The sequence below is a fragment of the Peromyscus maniculatus genome, chromosome 10 (assembly GCF_049852395.1).
Source record: "Peromyscus maniculatus bairdii isolate BWxNUB_F1_BW_parent chromosome 10, HU_Pman_BW_mat_3.1, whole genome shotgun sequence".
NCBI lineage: Eukaryota > Metazoa > Chordata > Mammalia > Rodentia > Cricetidae > Peromyscus > Peromyscus maniculatus.
This window is the reverse complement of record NC_134861.1, coordinates 19,525,429-19,552,176: the sequence shown is the minus strand read 5'-3', so window position 1 is coordinate 19,552,176 and position 26,748 is coordinate 19,525,429. Positions and strand designations below refer to the sequence as shown.

Here is a 26,748-nt window from a genome sequence, read left to right as displayed (position 1 = left end):
AGAGAGAGAGAGAGACAGACAGACAGACAGACAGACAGACAGACAGACAGAGAGACAGAGACAGAGAGACAGAGACAGAGACTGGGCTTGGGATACGCTTTTGAAAACCCCAAAGCTCAACCTCAGTGACATACTTCTTCCAACAGGACACTCTTACTCCAGCAAGGCCATACCTCCTAATTCTTTCAACCAGTTCTACCTTCTTGTGACTAAGCCTTCAAATCTATGAGCCTAGGAGGACAGTTCTTATTCAAAACACCACATTAACACTTAAATTTTTTTTTCAATTTTCAGTAATTTGTATATGTGTGTGAGTGAGTGCATATCATGCATGTGGATGCTTGCGGAGGCCAGAGGTGTTGGCGTTACAGGAGGTGTGAGCTGCCTGATGTGTGTGCTGGAATCCAACTCGGGTCCTCTGGAGGAGCAACTCATGCTCTCAGTCACGAGCCATCTCTCCAGCCCCATTACCATGCTATTCACAGGGGACAATACTGTAATCATGAATACTAATGGCTCTGAACTTAAAAGGAATTTAGAAAAATACTAAGACAAATTTTCAAAAGAAATATTTTAAAGCAAGTTAAAGGGTCAGACTCTGGATATTTAAGAAATATGAGGCCAGGTGTGGTGGCGTAGAGCTTTAATCCCAGCACTTGAGAGACAGAGGCAAGCAAATCTCTGTCAGTTAAGACCAGCCAGGGCTACAGAAGTTCCAGAACAGCCAGGGCTACAGAGAGAGAGAGAAAAAAAGAAAATCCCAGGGAGTTGGGCATGATAGCACACAACAGGCAGAGCAGGGAGATCAGGAGTTCAAGGCCAGTCTGGGTTAAAAAACACAAACAAGTCTGACAATGGCCGTGAACACCTTTAATCTCAGTACTCGGGAGGCAGAGGTAGGCAGACCTCTGGCAGACCAGCCTAGTCTACAGAGCCTGTTCTAGAGTTCCTGATCTAGAGTTCCAGTACAGCCAGGGCTACACAGAGAAACTCTGTCTTGAAAAACCAAGAAAAGAAAGATGAGGATAATAATAACTATACCAAGTTGGTTTTGCTTATTTTCCTCAAGATTGCATAATAATAAACATATGCAAATTATAATAAAACTAGTATCTAATTATTATAGTATATGCTGAACATGTATGAAGTCTTGGGAACAATGCCTGGTCCCAATACATATACATACATACATATACATATACATATAACAAATACCAATTGATAAGAAAGCAGGGTATCTATGCCATTGGTGGCATTTTTTTTTCTCTGTGGTACACAATAATTCTTCAACTGATGGAATCTTAGATTTAATGAAATACATATATTGTTCTACTTAAACCTCTCTATATTAGCAATAACAAATATTCTGAGCCAGATTTTCATATATTTTCCATTATTTCTTTGAAAAATTGGGGGAAAAAAAATCCAAGCAGGCTTTTTAAAGGTTAATTTTATTTTTACTTTGATATTAGACCCACAACCTTGTTCCTTTTAAAACTGATTTGTATTTGTATGTGTGCACGCACATGCACCTGTGCATGTACCAGTGGTCAAGGCTGAGTGTCTATCTCTCTTCACCTCATTTTCTGAGACCAGAGTCCTTAGAATTCAGGTGTTCATCCTTGCAGGGCCAGCACTGAACCCACTGAGCCATCTCCCCAGCCCCCAGGAGCTCTGCTTTATAAAGCATTTGGGGAACAAAGAGTTCCTGAGTTTTGTATATTATGAATGCTATGTTCTTTTGGACGGAGCTGGGGACACAAAGTTTAATGGAAGCGTGATCAGGCCAGTCCTTCTGAGGCTCAGCCTATGATGTGGTTCCACAGTCAAGGACAGCGAGCCAAGGGTACCTCCTGAGAAGTCAGAGGGGAAAGTCAAGGACAGCGAGCCAAGGGCACCTCCTGAGAACTCAGAAGGGGAAGCAAAGCAAGAGGCTGGCTCTCTTACTACTATTAAAGAATCAAAGCTTCCACAGACTTTAGAAACCTGTTTATTTAAAAAATATATTTTAAAGGTTTTAAAAAAAAGCACTCCAATCTTCAACCACTCATCATCGCTTACCACAGTCAAAAAACCACCAAGTCGTCTCACTCACTCAACACCTGTATTCGAGGAAAAGAGAGATGGCTGTAAGTCACAGTATTTTACCAGTTACACTGAGAAACGGGGTCTCCAGTCTGTCCCATCGAACAGTGTTTCCAGTACTTTACAAACCAAATTAAATGATTCCTACAATATGGAAACACTAAAATAAAGCACAAATGTACAGAGAAAATGTAGAACTTCTGAGATACAGAACAAACTTAAAACACAGATAACAACTACTGACTTTGGTGTTTTTTTTTTAATTTTTAAAAAATTTAAATACAAAATTTTTGTAAATTTCTAAGTATGTGCATGTGTCTATGAGTACCATTGCCTGATACAGCCAGAAAATGGCATCAGACGCCCTGAAGCTGGCGTTACGGGGGTTGTAAGTCACCCGGTATGGATACTGAGACCCAAATTTGGGTCTTCTGCAAGAGCATCAGGCACTCTCACCACGAGTCACCTCTTCAGCGACACCCCCAACTGTTTTTAAAGGCAGGGCCTGACTATGCTGCCCAAGCTAGTCTTGATCTTATGGTCTAAATCCATAAGTAGCTGGGACCAAGACCACAGCACCTGGTTCCACATTTTTTAGTAGAAATATGGGGAAAAGGAACAAAGCCGGCCCTGTTGTGTGGCACCTTCACCTGCAGCAGCATGCCCGTCAGGCCACCAAACGCCCAGAGAAGCTGGAGGATGGCTGGCTTCGTGCCTGTGGCTGTCATTCATCACTCAAATCCAATGTCTTCAAGGAGGCCAGAGGATGGAGAAGATAGCTCCAATTCTGTGAGTAACCTCTGCAAGATGTCGAGTTCCAAGCGCTGGTCAGATGGTCTGGAGCTTTGTAACAATCAGCACTCGCACTGTCTGGTCAAAGGAGCTACAGATGCAGAGCCCCCGTTTGTCAGGACTCCAGTCCAAACTCGAGACGGGCTGAGTAGACAAGGTCACATTCTGCAGAAGGCTGACGGAACCCGCGACTCCCATCTCTACTCCCTCGGAATCTTTCTTTGACCGATGAATAGGGTATTCACTAAAAACAAGATCAACGTGGTAAGACAGCAATCCTGCATTTACAGTTTTATTTTCCTATATAAGTGTCAATAACTTTTTATTTCTCAGCTGATTACTGAACCAGTATTTATGACTTTCCAATACTGACCTATGTCAGTAAAGACACTGCCTCAACCTCAGCCCTCGGCCAACACACCCAGGGCAGTGAGTACTTTTCCTACAAATTTCTACACAGCACCTCTGCCCAGTAGCAGCTGCCTGTGCGTCCTTTTTGATATGAACACTGTAGGGTGGCCTGACGTGTTGCTCTCTGGAATCTTTTATTGTAATTCTTTCCTAAATCTGGATTGCCAGACAGGATGGGCAGTGTGTGTGTGTACAAGGGAAAAAGCTGTAAGAAGCATTTACAAAAGCTCATTTAACACTTTCACAAAAAGGATTGGCACCACACCCCAACCCCAGAGTCCACCATTCAGACCTCGCCTGAGACCTTCTCTGTACTATTACTGTGGGGATGCCACTGGAGAGAGTTAAAAACCACTGCATTCACATAGAGAATGCAACATTGAGAACATGGGCTTTTTTTTTTTTTTTCTCCCAGAAAGAAATATAAACTTTTAAGCTAAGAAGAGGGAAAGGCTAACAACTAAATAATACCTGACAGATCTGAAAGGTGGGGGGAAAAAGTAAACTTCTCTATAGACGTGTTATAAAACAGTGGTTCTCAACCTTGCTAATGCTGTGACCCTTTAATACAGCTCCTCATGTTGTGATGACCCCCAACCATGTAATTATTTTCGTTGCTACTTCATAACTGTAATTTTGCTACTGTTATGAATTGCAATGCAATTATCTGATATGAGACCCCTACAAAAGGGTCATTCAACACCCCCAAAGGGGTCATAACCTACAGGTTGAGAACCACTGCTCTAAGGTATAACTCCTCACAGGGCCCTTCAGAACCCACTGTGTATCAATTACAACACTTTGTGATACAAAACAAACAAACAAAACCCACAACCAACAAAGCAACAAAACAAACACAAAAAAACAGACCCACAGACTAAGAGACACAAAGGGATCAGACACAGTAAAAATGGAGGAGAAACCATGGGTAGAGAACACTTTCTCTTTCTCTTCCTTTTAGACCCAAATTATTTTACTTAAAAGGAACAAAGTGTTCACACACACACACACACACACACACACACACACACACACACACATCTTAAATAAATACATTTTCCACATTTCTTAGCAAAGTTTGCAGTTATTTACCATTAAAACTTAAGGGCCATGTGTGGTTCTGCACACCTATAATCCGAGCACTAAGAGGCAGAGGCAGGTAGGTGTATCTCCACAAGCCTGAGGCCAGTTTGATCTACACAGCAAGCTGCAGGCCAGGGTTACATAGTGAGACCTATCTCAAAAAAAAAAAAAAAAAAAAAAGTTCTCAAGTCTCTTCATTGTCTATGTAAGGTTTTGTGTTTGTTTTTAGACAAAGTCTGAAAGCTCACCTGCATTCCTCTCTAGGAACACCTGGCGAGTGCTCAGTGAGCGCTTACCGTCTGACTGCACTCCAAGGCTGGGCTACACATGAAAACAAGCTCACTGCACTGTACTTCAGCCACTTCTCTTTGCTGGCACTAGAAGGCGTCACAGCAAAGCTCCAAAGCATTTACAAAGTACATGAGTCACCAGTTCTGATGTCGGTGGTCAGTGCTCACCTTATAATAAATTCCCGGAGGGAAGACTCCTCCGTGGGTAAAGCGCTTCCTCCAGGAGCATGAGGGCTGGAGTCTGGATCTCCAAGACCACAATGAAAGTACAGGCTGCCTTGGTGATCTCAGCCCTTGGGAGGCAGACAGAGCAGGGCAGTCGTCCCTGGGGCAAGCAGGCAGCTAGCCTAGCCACAATCAGGGAGCTCCCAGTTCAACAAATCAAGTGGAGAGCGATCAAGAAAGACACCTGATGTCAGCTTTGGGCCTCCATAAGGACACACAGTGGTTAATTTTAGGGGAAAGAAAGCCAAGAAAAAAAACTTCCAATGTCTAAGTGCATACAGATCTAGCCTTATTACGATAAAGTAAAGAAAACAATCTAGCTGTCACTGTGTCCACGTGTGGAAAATTGTACTGGCTCCTTTAGTAGTCTCAAGAATTGGGGAATCAGAGAAAGAGGCAGAGCTTAGCTGTGAGAGCTGCAAAACCTAACCTGCGGTGAGACTGGGTTAGAACCACGAACGAATGAAGGGTAAGCTTTCAGGATCAAACGGTCTATCTACCCAAAGTCATCCCAGAACACCCAAAACACGTCTACTGCCTTTTCCCAGCAGAAGGCACATTTACTCAATGAAGCAAGGATGGACGGAGTGTATTAAACTCCATTCGACTGCTAATTCAATCAAAAACGATCACAAATTTGTCAGTTCACAGCTTCAGTTCTCTAACAAGTACTGACTACAGCCCTGTGTTTCAGCTTCTAAAAGGAGCTAAGAGAGAGATTTGTGAACGTGGAAGTCCAAGCCACGCTGAACATGCTGCTTTGTTTTTTTTTTCCTATACAGTAGTAACCAAACTTTAATTCTGAAATATCCTTGAATTGTGAATTGATCATTTTCTGAGTAACACCTAGAGATTTTTTTGTTGCTAGTGAAGTTTTCAAACTTTCAGTTTGTACAAGACCCACTGAACTGGCAGCTGACCTGGCACCTAGCGCCCTCGGGAATGTTGGAACACACATGGTTACAGCTGCCACAGTAACTCATCCTGCCCAGGTGTGCAGAAAAGAAACGCGGTAAACGCGGTGCTGAGCAAGCAAGGCTTTATCTGCAGATCAATCAGGAGCCTCAGGCTGCTTCCAGCTCGACAAGGAATTCAACAAACTCATTACCCAAGCCTAGGCATTGTAACCCTCTCCCCAACTTCCAGAGGCAATGTTCTAATGACTAGAAAGGTAGCATTTAACGAAAGTCTTGAATCAAATTTAAAAACAAAAACTAGCAAAAGCCATTCCCCACCATCACCCTTCTCCCTCAGCCCCTCCCTCTTCTTATTTATTTTTTGAGACAGGCTCTTGCTCTGTAGCCTAGGCTGACCTAGGACTCATTATGGGGTCCGTGCTGGCCTGAAACTTATGGCAATCTTGGCCCTGTCTCCTGAGTGCAGGGATTATAGGTGTAAACACACTACCTACAATTCCAAATTTATGGGGGGGATTCCCAACTTTTTCTATGTCGCTCTCATACACACAGACATAAGTATGACAAATATATTTATTTATGTTAGGTAAGGATGACTTTTTATCAAATATAAAATAAATACATTAGTAAAAGAAAATATTTAGAAAGTCAGTTACATAACAACACTGAAAGTGAAAATCATACCCTAATGAATTAGAGCAAGTATTAAAGGAGAAAAGGAAAAGTCCATGGACTCCCACTTCACACCACAAGTAACTGAAGAAGACTTACTACTTCCAGAGGTGCAGACTCCCGGCGCCTCCCGCTGTCAGGAAGAGCTCTCTGTTCTGAGGCAGGTGTCGAACTTGCCATATGGTGGATTTATGGGCCTGCTCAGACAAGACACATGTGATGGTTAAAGACTAAACGGCAGCCCTGGAGAGAAGACTCCAAAACAAAGAACTGTAGCCACCTTCACTCCAGCTGTTAGAAAAGAATGTTTTGTTGCTGCTTTAATTCAACAGCAGTTTTGCTGAGGAGCACGGTCCGGGTTGGCGAGGGGGGGAGGGCGGGGCGCCCGTCAGGGCTTTTCTGACTAAACGTTTCTATCAAACTATCAGGCACTATCCTGATAGGCCTGCCTGTGGAAGTGACCAGCCTTCCCTTCTGTAGCTTCTAACACCCTTTCCTTCGTCTGCTTTCAGTGTTTTAACTAAAGTATGTGATGTGAGTTTCTCTTCTCATCCTCCGCTCCCTGTTCTCCAGGCTTTTTGGACTTGGTTGGGGACCTCTTTTCTAGACTTGGAAAATTCCATGGTTTCAGTGAAAATGTACCAAATACTTTGGTACAGTATTTTCTTTCTCCCTATTCTCTTAATTCCATGATCTGGTCTTTTCATCCTCATGTTATATATGTGTGTGTGTGTGTGTGTGTGTGTGTGTGTGTGTGTGTGTACATACACACACATACACATATATACAGATACACACATATAACACACACACACACACACACACACACACACACACACACACACACACACACACAGAGTTAGTTTATTATTGACCTTTAATGAATGACCCAAATCCTCTATCTCACCTCCCAGGCCTAATCCTCTGTTTTTCACCAGATCCATTGTATGCTGAGGCTTTCCACTGAGTTTTTTCAATGTGGCTTATTGAGTGTTTTATTTCCATTATCACTTCAGTTTGGTTTTTCTTCTGCAATTCTCTTTACTGAAATATCCCCATTTACGCACAATCCTAGACTTAAAAGACCCTACAGCCTCTACCAGAAAATTCCTAAACTTAAATACTTTCAGCAAAATAAAATCAACACACAAAATTCAGCAGCCTTTCAATTTCTAATAATGGTCTTGCAAAAAAGAACTTGGGGCAGGAGGAGAGAATCCCATTCACAGAGGGCAGCTTAAAAAACAAAAACCTAGGAATAAACATAACGAAGAAGGTGAATGACCTCTATGGTGAAAACTTAAGACTTTGAAGAGGACACTAATGGATGGAAGGATTTTCCACGCTCACAGATGGAACTGTTATTAGTAACAGCTACATTACCGAGGGCTGCACACATTCAAAACACTCCCATTAAACTGATACTGTTCTTCCCAGAACTACAAAAAACAATCCCAAATTCAATGCAAGCACAAAAGAGCTTGAATAGCCAAAGCAATAAGAGTATGGCTGGGCATGGTGGTGCACACCTTTAGTCCCAAAAACTGGGAGGCACAGGTGAAGGCAGGAGGATCTTTGTGAGTTCGAGGCCAGCCTAATCTACACAGCAAGCTCCAAGACAGTCGGGACTACATAGAGATACCTGTCTTAAAAAACAAACAAAAGCCGGGCGGTGGTGGCGCACGCCTTTAATCCCAGCACTCAGGAGGCAGAGGCAGGCCGATCTTTGTGAGTTCGAGGCCAGCCTGGGCTACCAAGTGAGTTCCAAGAAAGGCGCAAAGCTATACAGAGAAACCCTGTCTCAAAAAACAAAAAAACAAAAAACAAAAACAAAAAAAACCAAACAAACCTAGAATGATGCTAGGTATTGTCAGTGCAAACTAAGCCATTCTATACCCGAGGTGCCAGGACCTGTACAATACTAGAAGAAAATTAGACACTTAGATCAATGAAATGCAATGGTGGTAACAATGATGTCAAAAGTACACACACATGAAAACACACACAAAAATAGAACAGCCTCTTCAGCAAACAGAGATAGGAAAATCATGATACAAACATGTATAAGATTAATTTAGACTCCTACCTCTATTCCTGGCCAAAATCAGTTTAAAATGAGTCAAAGACCTTAACATAAGAACAAAAACTATGAAACTGCTGGAAGAAATATAAGCCAAACAACCGAAGATATGGGCATAAGCAAGTCCTCTCTGAAAAGGACTCCAATAACATACGCCATTTCCTCAGGAGCTGACCACAGGATCACTTGCTGTTAAAAAGCCTCCAGACAGCAACGAGACCACCACAGAGTGAAGAGAGAGCTTACAGAACAGGAATTCATATTTGCCAACTATGTATCAGGTAGAGGGTCAGTACCCAGAATCCACAGAGTTGTAAAACATCAAGTCATGAAGGAAAAAGCCACACTGGGCAGATCCAATGGGCAATGTTTTCTTTTTCTTTCTTTCTTTTTTTTTCCGAGATAGGATTTGTGTAGCTTTGCGCCTTTCCTGGAACTCGCTTTGTAGACCAGGCCTCGAACTCACAGAGATTTGCCTGCCTCTGCCTTCCGAGTGCTGGGATTAAAGATGTGTGCCACCACTGCCCGGCTGGGCAAAGTTTTCAAAAGGAGAAATGCAAATGGAAACAGAGCCTTGAACTGTGTTTAGCAACTACAAATTATTAACTGTTTTGAGTTTTATTTCACCCCACAGAGATTATCATCAAGAAACAAACAACCATTTTCTGATTGGATTGAAGACCTGCTTCACCAGATGAGACCCATATTTGGCACCACTAATGGGACCCAAAACCTGTGGCTAGATAGGTCACAGGCCCTAGGGGAGAACCTACTACTATCACTCTGCTAACAGGACACACATGACTCACTGCTGTACCCATGGAGCTCAACTCTCATTAGAGAAGCTTCCTCAGAGCAACTGGCAACTGTGGAGTGTTCCATGCTCTCTCTTCAAAGCTCAGGGATCTTCCTACAGGAGGAGGCAGAAAGTCTGTAGCAGCCAGAGATGGTAGACAGCTTCAAAGAAACAGTACTTCCTGGACACAGCAGGGCAGATGCACATACAAACTCACATCATCTACGACAGCATGCACACACCTGCACAAGCTCAAGCCAGACAAAATCCCAGCATGGTTAGGGACAGGTGGGCAGAAGTCCACCCTACCCGAGGAGCTATTGGCATCAACTGCTGCTAGACAAGGGAGAGTTAGTTTTCTTTAATGATGTGACCTCTAGTAAGGTGACCACACTTCAGGGTAGGTCCCACACTCCAGAGTGGTTGGGCCAATGGATGTTTAGAGGTGGGTGGGGAAAAGAAAACAAGAACATAGGTGGATGGATAGGGAGATGGAAGATGTAGGAGTTGGGGGAGGGGAAGTGAATATAATCAAAACACATTGTATGGAATTTTCAGTTAATAAAAATTATTAATTATTAAAAAAAAAAGAATAGAAACAAATGATGGAAAGGATATAAAGAAGAAACCCTTACTGCTGGTGGGAGAATTTGACAGGAAAAAGGAGACCAGAAAGAGGTAAGCAGGGGCATGCAGGAGACACTAGGGGAGTAGGCTGAATAACAGCAGTGTGTATGGACATATGTTTCAACATGCTGTATTTATTTTGTAACTAATACCTTTCACATCTGGATGGCTTTTGATTTTTGTCATTTAAATGTGTTAATATATCCCGTATATTAAAAAAAAAAAAAAGCAAAATGTATTTCCTTAGGAAACTACAGGTAGACAAGTAGAAAAGGCTAACAGTTTATCAGTACCACACTCAAACCAGCAAATCCACTCAAGCATGCTGGTTCACCTTGGGGGTCATGAGGAGTGAGCACTGAGCAAGAGGAGAGATCCGGGGAAGTAGGTGGATACAGGAGAGGGCAACACTGCTTTGTAGAAGCAGTGAAGCTGCTATCTGAGCTAAGCTTCACAGTTCACATTTCAGTGACTACTAATCTTGAGATTTAATTTTCAATTAAGTGTACGTGTGTGGGGGTGAGGGTGGGGAGTCTGTGCATGAGTGCAGTGCCTGAGGCCATCAGCAGGTGGCATCAGATTCCCTAGACCTGGAGTTACAGGGGGTTGTAAGGAGCCTGGCATCGATGTTGGGAATTTGACTCGTCTTTTAGAAGAGCAGCAACCATTCTCAACTGCTGAGCTATCTTGCCAGTCCCAAATGATACCTCCACTATTTCATAAGATGACACAAGAGCACAAAGGAGGAAGTTCTGTGAAGTCCCACAGCATCCACAGTGGGGGAAGGAATCCCACAGCATCCACAGTGGGGGAAGGAATCCCACAGCATCCACAGTGGGGAAGTAATCCCACAGCATCCACAGTGGGGAAGTAATCCCACAGCATCCACAGTGGGGGAGGAGTCCCACAGCATCCACAGTGGGGAAGGAGTCCCACAGCATCCACAGTGGGGGAGGAGTCCCACAGCATCCACAGTGGGGAAGGAGTCCCACAGCATCCACAGTGGGGAAGGAGTCCCACAGCATCCACAGTGGGGAAGGAATCCCACAGCATCCACAGTGGGGAAGGAGTCCCACAGCATCCACAGTGGGGAAGTAATCCCACAGCATCCACAGTGGGGAGGAGTCCCACAGCATCCACAGTGGGGGAGGAGTCCCACAGCATCCACAGTGGGGAAGGAGTCCCACAGCATCCACAGTGGGGGGGAAGAATAGGAAGAAACTTCTAATTTCCTGAGCAAACTGCACATCTGAGTCTTATGGAAACAGCCACCCTGTGGCTGCTTTCCTCCCTATGTTTACGGAGAGAGGGCCACAGTCCTCACCTGTCTCCTACAAATGTCAGGATGTTAACACGGATTATGCAGCTGCTTTATTCCAGATATCTTCTCTCTTTTGTGACCAGTATTTTCCCTTTGTTTTTCTTCCTTATCTATTTTTCTAATGTTGTAAATCAAAAGCCTTTCCCACTAAGCTCTCTCAAGTAGAAGCTAAAGTATAATCGAACAGAACATTCTTGAATTTCTATTACGTCCTAACCACAGTAACGAGTGTTTTAAGATAAGTTCACTTAATACAGCAAATGAGAATATAAATAAAATGGGATGAATGACAGTGAAAATGTTACTTCTGGAAAGTACATTATTAGTTACTAATAAGTATACATTTATTAGAAAACACCAGGCTGGGAATTCCTGATCAAATTCTTGGCATCAGCAAGGTTTCTTTAACTACAAAATAAGATTCCTAACTAAGCAAAATAGTTATTATAATCAAGAAGTATAAAGCTGGCAACCTTTGCGAAAGTAACCTGCACAAAAGCACCTGAGACCCCACACGCACATGACAGACAGAGGACGCCGAGCGGCTCACTCTCCACAGAGAGTCTCTCACTTACCTTTTCTGTAACAGAAGCAAAGCCTTTGGTGGGATGCTGTGTTCTCATGTCAAAGACGTGGAACTTGCCTTCCAGAGATGTAGCTACTAACTTATTCATACTGATGTCCTTCCTGTCAAACTCCAAGCTACACACCTGAAAGCAGAGAACGCATCTGTTATTGATAGGTTCTTACTTTCTGTACTTTTTAAAAACTGTGTATGGGTGTTTTGCCTGCTTTCATATATCACATCAAGTATATGCTTGGTACCCAGGGAGGTCAGAATCCCTGGAACCGGAGCTACAGGCAGTTCTGAGCCATCACGTGTGTGCTGGGAATCAAACCCCAGTCCTCTGGAAGAGCATTCAGTGTTCTTTACCACTGAGCCATTTCTCCAGATCCTGTTGGCTCCTTGAAGTTATCTGAATGGCTCAAAATGACAAGACCATGTGCTTGAATAGTCATTAAACCTTCTGAATCAATATAGTGAAATATGTTTTCTGTTCATTTGATCAACAAAACCATCTTGGGTTCCCATGCTCAGTAGAAGGTCACAATGTGATTTTTTTTTTTTTTTTTTTTTGGTTTTTCGAGACAGGGTTTCTCTGTGTAGCTTTGTGACTTTCCTGGAACTCACTCTGTAGCCCAGGCTGGTCTCGAACTCACAGAGATCCACCTGCCTCTGCCTCCTGAGTACTGGGATTAAAGGCGTGCGCCACCACCGCCCGGCAATGTGATGTTTTTTATTATTTAGCACAAGAAGGTAAGTCAAGGCTCCCTTCAGAAATCAGAAAGGAACTAAATTCTTTAACAAATGTGTACAGCTTGAAAACCAAAGTCCAAAGGCGCTTGGTGAAACTTTGCCTTCTCCAGCAAAAGAAAGACAACGTATTTGCTCATTTTGATATCAAATGTGTGGTCCCCATGGTCCTCAGATGGGCTGTAGGCTCCACTGACGCCACGGACACTAACAAAGCATATCTGAATATGTGATCGTTTTCTTAAAAAAGGATGCATGGCCGCCATTAGATTCAAGATGGTTTGGCCCAAAAGTTTAACTTCTGGTAGAAGACTGAGAGACATGAGTTAAGAGAAAGGACCTGAGAACTTTGTAGTGGCTAGAGGTAGACAGTAGATACAAACATCTCAGAGAGGCTGGACAGCACAGAAAGGCCCATTACCCCATTTTTAATGTTCGTCTCCCACCGCAGTGACATGTTTCTGAGATCAAACAGCTTGATGTCCCCATTGTCATAGCCAGCACAGACAACACGTTCCTCTTGATTATAAGCATTGCCTGGAAATCAAGACACATTGCAGGTCTTCATAAATCCACGGTGCAGCCTGCTAAGAAAAACTGTTACGCATATAACTTGGGACAGATATAAATTTAAAAAATTATACTGGGGAGAATTCCATTCATCAATCCTGACAGCTGATGAGGAACATTAATTTTTAAAAAATGCTTACTTGAAATTCTCTGGCAAAAGTCTACTTGGAAGTGTTTAGAGGATTCTAAATAGAAAGGGAATGCTCTCTCAGGCTGGAAATACCACTCAGTGCTTGTCTAGCAAATGCAAAGCCCTATGATCCATTACATATCCGTAAAGACAGACCAACTACAGTTCAGATAGTAGGGCCTGGGAAGACACATATACTTATTCTTCTTCACTCCTTGGTAATAATGACACATGAATGCAAATACTGTTTTAAAATTATCTTGCAGAATATTTTTCTGGTTATTTTATCTTTGCAGAAAACTTTGTAATGAATTGGAGTGCATTTTTAGTGGTGTAGATGACCATACCTAGAGTTTAGAATGTGAAGTTAATTTCAGCATGCTTTGTTGCAGGATGGTTTTCCTGCATAGCTCTTGCTGAATAAAAAATGTGAGGGAAGAGGAAGGTCCTATCAGTGTATGAGGCTATCTGGACAATGACCCCAATGTCTTTATTCTCAACTACCTCTAGCTTCCTATTTATAAACTCCAGGCCTGCATTTCCACTGTGAGCTATTGATGGTACCAGCATCTTGCTCTTGCTATGTCCCAAACTGGTCTCACGGTCTTCCTTTACCACTGTGACACTTGGATGTGGAACTTTTCAATGAGCAACATCTTTCCCTCCACGATCAATCCCAAAATGTAGTCATCTTGGACAGAATCCTTTTCCTTGTTTCTCATTTTATGGACACAGACTTGCAAATACTATTTATTCGGTATCTATCATATGAATCCTTTTCATTGCTCCATACCTTCTTCACTGGAGTCCTGCCTAGAACTTCTGAACTCATCTCCACGATGCCTTTCACCACCCTCTACTATCACCAGTGACATCTGAAAGCTCAGACCAGAGACCAGGTCTCACTATGCAAAGACCTTCCAAGGCCGACCACTACCTCCAGTCCACCCAAACAACAGTGGCTATGGTGGCTATGGCAACTGTGGCTAGCGCCATCTCTGTGGCCACTTTCCCCACCATACCATTCTAGGGCACCTTATAATTATTCCCTGTGTTGAAATTTCTCTCCCAATTTTAGTGATGGAAATCCTATGAATCCTTGGTCTGAGCTCAAAATGATCTTCCTCCCTCTGTATCTCTCCCTCTGCATGGACAGATGCCTCTTGTGATGTTTCATTACTTCTTCACGAAACTATATGCTTGAGGGGTCAAATATGACTCAGTTTTGTAGATGTAACCAACCGTCTTATTAAATAAGAAACACAGAACCAATGTAAAAGAGAAAGCCAAGAGGTCAGAGCTCAGAGCTAAAATCTCACCCTTCCTCCTACAGTGGTCCTAGCTTCCCGAAAAAGAGCTACTTCCTGTGTGTAAGTCTTTTCATAGTCTTTTGTTCTGCCTTCTCATTGGTTGTAAACCCAAACACGTGACTGCCTTGTCACTGTCTGTATGGACAGCCCCCCAGGTCTTAAAGGCATATGTCTCCAATGCTGGCTGTATCCCTGAACACACAGAGATCTACCTAGCTCTTCTACCAAGTGCTGAGATTAAAGGCGTGTGCCACCACCGCCACACTCTTGCTATGGCTCTAATAGCTCTGACACCTGCGCAACTTTATTTATTAACATACAATCAAAATCACATTTCAGTATAATTAGAATACCACCACACAGTTTCACTACTGCGTGTCCACAGTAGTTACTAAAAAACAAAACAAAACTCAAGCCAGGCATGGCGGTGTTCATCTGTAGTCCCAGCTATTCAAGACTGAAGTAGGAGGATTACTTGAGTCCAGAAGTTTGAGGCCAGCCTGAGCAACATGGTGAGATCTTGTTTCAAAACAACAAAACAAAAAACTCACAAAAGCCAGGTGTGGTGGCACATGTTTTAATCCCAGCACTTGAAAGCCAGAGGTAGGAAGATCTCTGCCATTTTGAGGCCAGCCTGATCAAAAAGAAAACAGGTTTAAAACTGAATATAGAGCTGCAGCCAGCAGCAGTTCATGCTGGTAACTGAAGCTGGCCTGGGCTCTGACCCACATCTTTTACAGTCAGAGACAAGCACCAGCACTGACAGGATCAATATGCAGTGTAAGTGTACTAATAAAGGTCATGGTCATCAGACTTGTAAGAATTATGTAATGGCACAACTATTTTCTAGAAAATAAATGTACTATGTAAAATGTAACGTAGGATTTTTTAGGTTATCATTTGCATTTGAGGCTTCCCTTAGCCTTATTAATAGCATTTGATACCAAATTAGGTCAATATTATTAATTAAACAAAAACCTATCATAATAATAGTAAATATTTTCAACACTTAATAATCTATGCACATTCTACGACAGTGGTTCTCAATCTTCCTAATGCTGCGACCCTTTCACATTCTTCCTCATGCTATGGTAAACCTCAACCACAAAATTATTTTCATTGCTACTTCCTAACTGTAATTTTGTTACTGTTATGAGTCATAATGTAAATCTCCGTGTTTTCTGATGGTCTTAGGTGACCCCTGTGAAAGGGTTGTTAGACCCCCAAAGGGGTTGTGACCCACAGGTTGAGAAGCGCTGTTCTAAGCACTTTAGTGGCATTAGCGCATTGGTTCCTCGACACCGCTAAGCAAATTCTATTAGCACTGCTGTGTCAACACAATAACCAGAAGCGGTGAAGTCTGTTGACTTTCTCTAGGCCACACAATCAATAGAACAGTGACGAAGGAAACCCTAGCCTGCGGCTGACTGACTACTATGATATTTGCCTGGATGACCTCTCAGAATAATCTACAGAACAGACTAGTGGGAATTTCCTAAAACACAAACTTCAAACGCAATTATTTCTTCAGTAACCTACCAAATGCCACAGTCCAACAGTCTCTCTTGTTTTCTCCTTGTGCGGGTTCCATGTTAGCAACAGGATCATCTTTTTGTCTTGGGTCCCACACCTTTACAGTTCCTGTCATGAATAAAAGGGAGTTGGCAAAATTCAACAGTGACTGATTACATTTCCTTTTTGCATTCTTTGTACCAATGGGACATGTGCCAATACTGTAGATGTTAGAACATCTGTAAACTATTCATGTTTTTCTGGCTTCAAATTGGTTAAGTTGTACTTCATACCAGACATAACCCATATGCTAGTATTAAAAATGATTCCTAAATTAACAGCTACATAGAGAAAACCCAACAAGTATTCCTAGGTTATCTGTAAGTTATGATTGACAAGGCAAAGACAAGGGTACAATTCAAACATGCCGTACTTTCTTGTTTAACTCTACGTTTTCCTAACTACACAGATAACCACTGGCACTTTTCGTATACAGAGGAGTAAGCACTGTTACTTCATTCTACATTTTAGAATGCCAAGCAACGGCTGGGGGAGGCAGTTCACAGCACAGGGACCAGCATGCATGACTCTCAGCCTCACTTGTTGGCACGAGAAGAAAGACCACCACCCATTTCACATATAATGAAGCTTAACTTTCTATCACAAAAGAGTGAGGAGAGCTATTAAATAAAATGAGCCTAAATTGAATTTTAACCCTCTTATATCAATTGATATTATAGGATTACTAACTACTGTCACTGCCTATATATAATCAAGACAAATGCATAAAATGAGATGGATAAAAGTCATACATCTGAGCAAGAACAGGAAAGGGCAAAAAGTCCCTGAAAGAGATAAGAAACTTAAGACATCTCTAGGGATAGAGCTGGTCATTAAAAAGGCTGCAATCCTTTGTGGAGTCCCACAAATCGGACAGAGATCACCACTCAGATACAGGGTTTACACAAACCGTTAAGATCTATAGTAAGTTTTCCACACTTGAATTAGTGAAGGACATTAAGATGATTCATAACACAAAATTAATTAGTAGGCAAGCATAGACACTAACACAAGTGAAGATGGCGTACAATTTCTAACCCACAAACTTACAAGAAAGAAACATCTGTGTCAGCCAGGGTAGTCCTTGTCTACCATAGCTGGCCAGGTAAACTGGTGAGATGGGCTATTTAGAAATTCACTTTATAAATCACGAAGTATTTATCAACAAGGAGTTACATATGTAACAAACAATATCACTTCTTCATAGTTTCACGCCACTCTCCTAAGAATACCCAGAAAACCTAAAGAAACTTCGTGGCTATCTCAGAAGCAGCACAATGGCCGTGGCAGCATAATGAACTGCTTTCCTTCTGTGTTCCACACTGCTTCCTGAAAAAGAATTTCTAACACACCACTGCCCTTGAGTAACTACCAGAAAATTATATCTCAGCCAGGTGGCAGCGGCACATGACTTTAATCCCAGCACTTGGAGGCAGATCTCTGAGTTCCAGGCCAGCCTGGTCTACGAAGCGAGTTCCAGGATAGACAGAGCTACACACAGAGACACCCTGTCTCAAAAAACCAAAAGAAAAAAAAGAAGAAGGAAAAAGAAAATTACATCTCATTTTTATTTTAAAATAATTCTTTTAGAGAAACTACTATTATCTCCATGTGGAGCAACAAAACCTGGGACCCCACAGCAGACATTCAGACCTGGTCTGTTGATCACTAGAGCTGAAAGCCAAGCTGGTGCCTGTGGAGCTTCCACAGTGCTCAAGGAACAGATCACAGGACATGTTTTCAACCAGACATTTTCCTAGTAGTAACTGTTCTCTTAAAGAGAGAATGAAAAGCTGCCACCCATCACATCATTGGCTGCTTCAGAAACCTGTAGAGACATTGTAAGTCTTTCAAAGTCAGCTCATTATTAGCTGTTGAACTAACTCCACACTAAATATTCGGTGCTATGATTCTACTTGAAAATACACAAGTTAGAAACAAGTTAGAAATGAAGGCTATGCAATAAAACTTGTTTATTAAAATGCAGATGCTCAGGGGGCAGATGCAGAGTGAAGCCAACCAAAGAGGACTCCATATGGTGAAGGTATTCCATGGCACAGACGTTTCCATTCAACATTTGTGTAATATATAAAATACACTGACTCACCATCCCGGCTGCCGGTCACAATTTCAGGTGCTCCTTCCCCAATTCCAAGTCCACCTATACCATCTATAGTGTTTATAATTTCCTTGTGGCCTTTTACAGAATACACTGGCATCTCTGGAGCTTCCAAATTCCTAAGCAAAAAGCATAACTACTTATCACATGTGGCCTAAAAATCAATTCGAAATAAAACTTTAACCTAAGACAGAGACTCAGAAAATGCTAGAGGCAAACTAAGTAAGACACTGGGTGATACAAGCAAAGGCAAGGATTCTCTGAAAAGGACTTCAACAGCCCAGAAATAAACTCAGGAAACGGACTCATCAAGACACGAATGGATAAAGTTATACACAATGAAATTTTATTCAGCCATGAAGAAAAATGAAATCATGACATTTGTAAGACAATGGACAAAACTGGAAGCCATTATGTTAAGCAAAATAAGCCAGAATCAGGAAAACAAATACCATGTTTCCTCTTATATATGGAAAATAAATTTAAAATTATACACACATACATGTGTGTAAATATGTGTATTTACGCATGTTTGTATGTAGGTCATGAAACTGGAAGGGTTGGCCAGTAAGAAGGTTTAGCAGATAAAGGCACTTGCCACCAACCCTGACAACCTGCACTGATTCCCAGATCACTCAAGGTATAAGAGAAAACAGACACCCAGAAGCTGTCTTCTGCTTTCCACTTGCGTGTGTACACACACAGACACACACAGACACTGACTAAAACGTGAAAAAAATCTAAACAACAAAGCAAAACCCGAAAGGGGATCAGAAGGGAGGCAGTGGGCAATGAAATATACACAGTAAGAATGTATCTAGCTGGGCATGCTGGGAACATCTTTGATGCCAGCACTCAGGAGGCAGAGGCAAACAGATCTGTTAGTTAGAGGCCAGCCTGGTCTACATTGTAAGCTCCAGGCAGCCAGGGCTATAGAGAGACCCTGTCTCCAAAACACAAACAAACAAAAAGGAATGGCTGTGTGTCTGGAGGGAAGAGACACACACCCCCAGCCCCCATCAGGCAGCAGGGATACAAGGGCGGGCAGCAAGAGAGGGAAATGACTAAAAACAAAGCAGACTGACACACACATACATGAAAATGGAGTCATGAAGATCCACCACTCTGCCGGGCGGCGGTGGCACACGCCTTAATCCCAGCACTTGGGAGGCAGAGCCAGGCGGATCTCTGTGAGTTCGAGGCCAGCCTGGTCTGGAGTTCCAGGACATCCAGAGCTACACAGAGAAACCCTGTCTCAAAAAACAAACAAACCAGTTTGAGGCCAGCCTGGTCTACAAAGCGAGTTCCAGGACAGCCAGGAATATTACACAGAGAAACCCTGTCTTGAAAAACAAAACAAAACAAAAACCAAAAAGAAAAAAACAAAGAGCTAATAAATAAATAAATAAATAAATAAAATATTGCTATATACTTTAAATGTTGAGAAAAAGATTTAATTGCTAAAGAGCAATTAAAGAGAAGTATGAATTCATTCAATTTTAAATATAAAAAAGTAATTCTAAGTAAGGTATTATAATAAAGGCAATAGACACAACTGTGATTTTGTCCATTCAAAGCAAGCTTTTATTGAGTTGTTCAATAGACATTTTCCTAAAAAGTTGTCTAGGTCTTAAAGCATTAAATACTAACAAAAACTTTAACTGGAAGTTCTACACGGGAAAAATTAAAATGAGTGTATTGCTCTATAATGCCAAACCTCTTGCTAAAATGGCATTAATTACTAGGCCTGTGAGTTGGTAAGAACCGGTAACACTGTCAAGTTCTAGAGCTCAGTATCTTTTTAAACCTTTGTCCTTTAACTTTTGAAGTTATAACATATCACCTCCACCCTTCAAACTCTCTTATGGGCCCCTCCTTGCCTTCACATTCATGGCCTGTTTGTTCATTGTTATTACATAAACATACACACATACACATCCTTAAATGTAATATGAAGAGCTTAGGACTTTAAGTGGACTGTAAATATGACACAGAAGTATATTTATTACAACAGTCCTCATGATTTTAGTTACTTCTGGAAGAATTTAAAATATTTGAAAGAAGCATTTTAAAATTAGAATTCAGAAGAGCAATAAGCCTATCAAAGAGAAGGCTTATCCCATTGGTGTACTGCTTAATAATCTCACCATATATGAAGATTTCCATCAAAATCCCCCGTAGCTAAGTATCTCTGCTGCAAGGACGCGGCACCAAACGTTCCACATTTAATGGGCTTAGCCTTTTCAATCTAGACAGAAAGGAGAGGATACTTGACTTAGGCAAGCAGTTATTTATAATCACAATGTCTACAGCCTTGCTGTAGGGGTTAAATACATTATATATAAAAGCAATTAGAACATTTTCTGATGGAAATTATTGTACTCTTTCTTTAGTCAATTTTGAATAATTTAAAAAAGCATATCACTATCAAAAAGAAAGGTGGTTTTTGTTTTGAGACAGGATCTTACTGGGTAGCCTTGGTTGGCCTTGAACTCGGAGCTCCTAGGTCACTGTTCCCTAAGTGCCAAGATTAAAGGCATGCGATATCACATCTGGGTGTTTTTCTTTTAGACTGGGGTGGAGTTTATTTTTATGTGGATGGGTGTTTTGTCTTTATGCAGTGCCCTCGAAAGCTGGAAGAGGGCACTGGATCCTTTGGAACTGGAGTTATAGGTGGTTGCCATGTGTGTGCTGGGAATCAAACCCAGAACCTCTGGAAGGGCAGCCAGTGACCTTAACCTCTGAGCAATCTTTCCAGCCGCACAGTCTGAGACACGGTCTCTCACTTTGTTGTCCCAGGCAGATGCGATCCAAACTGGTCTAAAATCCAGAAATCCCTGGGTCAGCATGGGAATACAGGGGAAGGAGAGGGAAGGATTTTTTGGTTGTTGTTCTTATCTCACTGAGATAGCCAAATGCTGCCAGCTTGAGCCCCTGAGGTGGTAGCTCATTCCTGTAGCCCCAAGCACTCCACAAGGAAGCAGAAGGGCAGTTGTGAGTTCAAGGTCAGTCTAGGCTACACAGGGAATACTAGGCCAGGCTGGGCTACAGAGAAGGACCCTGTTTTAACCTTGCCCTCTCACAATCCTCCAACGCTCTAACATCTCTGCGGGTGTGCACGTAAAAAGGTTCAATATGTACTATGCAAAGCTCTCAGCAGAAATGCAAACACAGCAGAGACATTAGTTCCTGAAGAATACAAGAACAAAAATGTCCGGAGCCTCTTACAGTCCTACCTGCAGACCCTAGTAGGTGTTCAGTACTCTCTGAATAAGGGTTTAAGGAAGCCAGCACCAGAGCACTATCCCAGGTCCTCACCTGTCGATTCTCTGGGTTTTCATGGGCTGTGTGTCTAAGATGGTGTCTGGTGTCAACTGCACACAATCACAGAAACAGTTTCCATATACTAAGGATATGATAACAAACATCATTCTACACGCTTTTTCCTGAAAAGACTATCATTTTTTCATAACATGTAAATTGCCACAAACTGTTAAATATATCACTCTGTGTGTAGTGTGTGTGTATAGTATATGTGTGTAGTGTGTTATAGTGTGTATATGTGTGTACAGTGTGAGTGTAGTATGTGTAGTATTATAGTGTGTATATGTGTATACAGCGTGTGTAGTGTATGTATAGTATGTGTGTGGTGTGTACAGGCATGCGCATCCATGCAGAAGTCAGAAGGACTTCAGGCATCATGCTCTAGCACTCTGCTTTGTTCCTGAGACAGGATCTCTCACTGAACCTGGAGCTAAGCTCACTGACAGCACGCCCCAGGGATCCCGCCTGTCCTCCACAGAACAAGAGTTACTTGTGTACAGATGTGCCCGGCTTTTTATGTGGCCGCTGCAGATTAAAACTCAGGTCCTTATGTTTGCACAAACACCACCTAAGCCATCCACGCAGTCCCGGGATACCATTTTCAAAGTGAGAAGTGATATCTCTTATTTATAATCAAGAGCCAGGCAGATTTCGAGCTCTCTCTCCTAAGGAATGCTGCCTCCATCCAGGCCAGCATGTGATTCCAACAAACATTTTATTACACAGCTCCATTCTGCAAGCCTGAGTCAATAGAAGTGTCAACAACAACAACAACAAAAAGTTCCAGGCCTGGAAAAGTGAACAATTTATTTCACATTTTATTTTATCTTATTTGCAAGATAAGTATATAGTATCATGCTTCCCTTAGGGTTTCTGTTTTTGTATGAAAGAAACAGAAACTTAGGTATTACCAGTTTATTGTTCAAGACTCAAACCCAAACCCTTTGCTCAGAGAGGCTGAGCTCTGCTGTAGCTGGACTTTGGAAAGAGTCATGTTTCCCCTGCTCTCAAACATTCATAGAAATCAGTAACCGAGGGGATACCACAAACACACAGACTCGTACAGCACACAAAAGAACGCTTTTCAACACTGTTAAATATTTTTTTCTACGGAAAGATGAGTAGAATTCAGTGATAACTTTGACAGAATACTAATTGGTTAAAAATAATGATCTATTTCGTTAAAATTATTTCACATAAAAATCAGCATATGAAATTGGTAAATATATGGTAAACATATTGATAAATAATGCTAAATATTCAACATGACCATCAGTGATAGTTTACTTGGCCTAGTTTTTTATATTCTTTGCCAGAAGTTTATGTTAGCACGACTAAAGAAGCCCATGATCAATAATTGCCACAGAGCAAGCTATTTTTGTTCTGCCTGTGGGCGGGTCTACTGCAGCCTGTCAGTATTGCCTCCTCCACATCCTGGCACTACTTAATTAACATTAAAAGGTTTAGTCAGGCGAATGAATAAGCAGTGAATTCAGTAGCACAGGAGCTAGAACACCAAAACTTCACTACCCCAGTTTCACTTTTCAGGGCTGTCTTTGTCCATATGGTACCTTTGTGTATGTTAGGAAAGTTGATGTCTCAGGCAGGGATGATGAAGTGACACTCGGCTAGACACTGTTATGTGGCCCACCAAACAGTTCAACTAGGGAAGGAGGCCCTGCCCTCCATTTACTCATTTAGTGCATGTGTACGGGTGCTTTGCCTGCATATGTCTGTGCAGTAGAAGCCTGACTGGTGCTGAAGGAAGCTGGAAGATGGCATCAGAGCCCCTAGAACTGCAGTTACACACAGTTGTGAGCTGCCACCTGGGTCATCTGGAAGAGAAGCCAGTGTGCTTAACCACCCAGCCACCTCTCCAGTCCCCTATCCTCTGTTTTTATTTATTTGTTTAATTTTTGTGAGTTTGTTTTTTGAGACAGGATCTCACTATGTAGCCCTGGCTATTCTGGAACTCACTACATAAACCAGGCTGGTCTCAAACTTAAAGAGATCCTCCTGCCTGTGCCTCCTGGTGCTGGGATAAATCACGAGTGGCAAACTGCCCGGCCTCATGCCCTCTGTTTGTACCCATTCCTTTAGCAATAAGGAAAAGCACAAGAGAGGAAATAGCCAATTTGCTCCTTTTACATGTATCCTGGGTGCACAGGCTTTGGAGCAAGTCTTGTAGTAATCCATCATAACAAAAGAAGTACATCTCCTCCTATTGAGGTAAGTAATCTACCTGACCCAGCAGTTCTTAACTCTGGTACTCACTACAATCAACCAGCAGAAGTTCACATTTTTAGGGGTGGGAACAAGGCATGGATATTTTAAAACCTGTACATAGCCATTATTAGCAACCAAACACACAAAGAGGACTTGGATGCAGGAGAGCCACCGGCCATGTATTGAACCTGCATGCTTTTCTGCTGCACCCCAAACAAATACAATATTGTATTTGCTTCTAATGTTTCTCTTGCTCTTTATGAGGAAATGTTCAAATACCCGTGGTTCTGTTTCGGCACAGCAGCTCTACAGGAGTCTCGGTAATTCAAACAGTTGTGACTCCTAGGGTTCAGATCATGTCTGATACTATACTCTCTTTTTTAGACCTACCTATATTTTCTAAACATTCTCTTATATACACTTACTATTTTCATTTAGTAAGTAAATAAATGAAAATTTGCTCGAATTCTTCAGAAATTAGAAAAGAACACTATTTCACTTGGAATAACTATTACTGAAATGCATAAATGTATCATAATTCTTGGGAAAACAAAACACAAGTCTACAGATGCTTTCTGGTGGCGTGTTGACTGGCATTTGCTCCTAACATTTCACTTTAAAGTTTCTGTTATGCCAATGTTTCCCACGTCCACAGTCCTTAACCCACACACTGACTCGAGATCCCTACCTACGCCAGTATTTAAAACTCCCAAGTTCATTTATTCCCCATTCTTTTGATAAATGCACACTGAGTGGCTGGTCCTTACAAATCACATTAGAAGACATGGTCCTTGCTGTCCAGCTTACAATCTGGAGACATAAGACAGTCAGTTTATTTCTGGCACAGAAGGTCTGTATTATAGGAGTGCAGATCAGGAAGGGCTCCCTCTCTCAGATAACCTGAACTGGCCACTGGAACAGCAACAGGTGACTGTGAGTCCAGTGATGAAGAAGACAAGGCAAGGGAGAAAACCAGCCATGTTTTGATTCTCCAAGTTGAATGCCCAGGCTACAGAGTAGGAATTAACCCTGAAAACACGCTTTCAGCAAACTCAGGGAAGAGATAGTACTTCACACACCTTCTCATGCAAGTTTATTTACCCACTACCTGTTCTAAACTCTTTGCAAACTCTTACCAACCCTCAACACCTCAATGAGACTGGTCATTTGTTTTCGTCAACCCAAATCAAAACATTTTTTTAAAACTATAGCTAACTATAAAACTGTTAGTCACAGCTCAGCACCACAGCACTTGGCCTGTAATCCCAGCCCACTCTGGGAGCTGGCATGAGGATGATGAATTTGAGGCCAACTGGTAACACAGAGAACACCCATCTCAAAAAGAAAGAAAGAAAATGAAATGTTAATTGTTTTCATTACTCTGTAATTGGCTCACTGGTAGCCTTTTACAAAACCTGTCAATCTGGTCTTGCATCCTCCTCCTAAAAGTCCTTGAGTGGGGTCCTGTTCTTCTTAAAGGAATAAGAAGAACAAATCTGTTAAATGTCTTAGAGATCTTGCAAAGGTCCCTACTTATCCCTCTGGTATGTGTATGATCCTTTTGTGATTGCTGTTCAGACAGGGTCTCAAACTGAGATTCCCCTGCTCCTGCCTTCTAAGTGCTGGGGTTAAAGGTGTGCACCACCACTTCCAGCGTGTTTTTATTTTTTAAAAGATAATAAACCATCTCCCACCACTATCAAAGAGCTTCCCCACACGCTGTTTCTTCTGGAAACTTCATACCCACTCTGAATTTGCCCTACTTAGTTTCTGCTCACCCTAAATCTACTTTTACTCTCACAGAACTGTGTATTAGAAAACTCATCTTGATTTATGTATTTATGTATTCTTGGTTTGGTATTTAACTGACTGTCTTCCCCAATAAACTCCATGAGATTTGTGACACTGTCATGGTCACGCCTGGGACTACTAGGCATTCACCTGATACTTCTCGAAAGAAGAGGATATTTAGCTGTCTCCAGAAACTTCGTTATAGGTATCCCGGTGCCACCTTGGCTCTGCTTGCAAGAATCGTGCATGTATTGCACATACGTACTAGCAGATTACAACACCTGCAAACAGCCTAAAAGGTCCTCGAACGGAAATATGAAACCTCAACTTCACTTCCCAGAAACCTTACAACGGACTGCACCGAGGGTGGCGGGAGAAGGGGCTAGCAGTGAGAGAAAGTACTGGTTTCCCAGTGAGATTTTGGGATGGCAAAGTTTTTTACGTCCCAAGTATTCCTCAGTCTGTAATCTCCTTTCCGGTCCTGCTGGAGCAAGGCTGTGGCAAGGAGTAATGCAGACCCCAGAACACGCTCGCACGCCCAAACAGCAGTCCAAGCCTGCACCCACCTCCCGCAGCAGCTTCAGGTCCCCGCGCTGGATCTCGTACACCTGGATAACGCCGGTGCCCCGGGCGAAGTTGCCCATCGTCACGAACTTGGCACTGCAGGGCACCCATTTGCAGTCGAACACCGTGTAGTTGAGGCCTTTTTGAATGTGGACAATGATCTGAGGCTTCTCGAAGGTGGTCATGGTGCTGGTGCAGGCAAAACACTAACCTAGAAACCAGGCTGCAAACATCGCAGAGGCAGTTTGCCCCTCCCTAGCCGCACTCTACCCGGAACGATCTAGCAAGTTGGGCCTGGGTGCCTCTGATAATGCCAGATGAGCCTGCTGAGACCGCACCAGATGCTTCCCCACACACGGCACAAGCTGACTTACTGCCTCGACCACGACGTTGTCATATAGACACACTAGAGGCTGAGAAGGCTTCGGCTGCGAGCGCGTGGGGGTACGGCGACACTAGCAACCAGGCATATCGTAGGACAGCCACTCAGACACGCGGACCAATCCCGTCTCAGGCCCCCGGCGTGGG

The 26,748-nt window shown here is 42.5% G+C and overlaps 1 protein-coding gene across 1 annotated transcript; it reads right to left on the bottom strand.

Annotated features, from left to right (window-relative positions):
• Positions 1 to 1,972: 1,972 nt before the first annotated feature.
• On the bottom strand, positions 1,973 to 26,730 carry Dnaaf10 (dynein axonemal assembly factor 10). Its single transcript, XM_006994990.4, has 8 exons — positions 26,223 to 26,730; positions 20,463 to 20,563; positions 18,304 to 18,434; positions 16,164 to 16,265; positions 13,036 to 13,151; positions 11,875 to 12,009; positions 6,575 to 6,672; positions 1,973 to 3,121 (listed from the first exon to the last, which is right to left on the bottom strand). The coding sequence occupies exons 1-8, from the start codon at positions 26,403 to 26,405 to the stop codon at positions 2,914 to 2,916; spliced, it is 1,074 nt and encodes a 357-aa protein (XP_006995052.1). The 5' UTR covers positions 26,406 to 26,730; the 3' UTR covers positions 1,973 to 2,913.
• Positions 26,731 to 26,748: the final 18 nt, after the last annotated feature.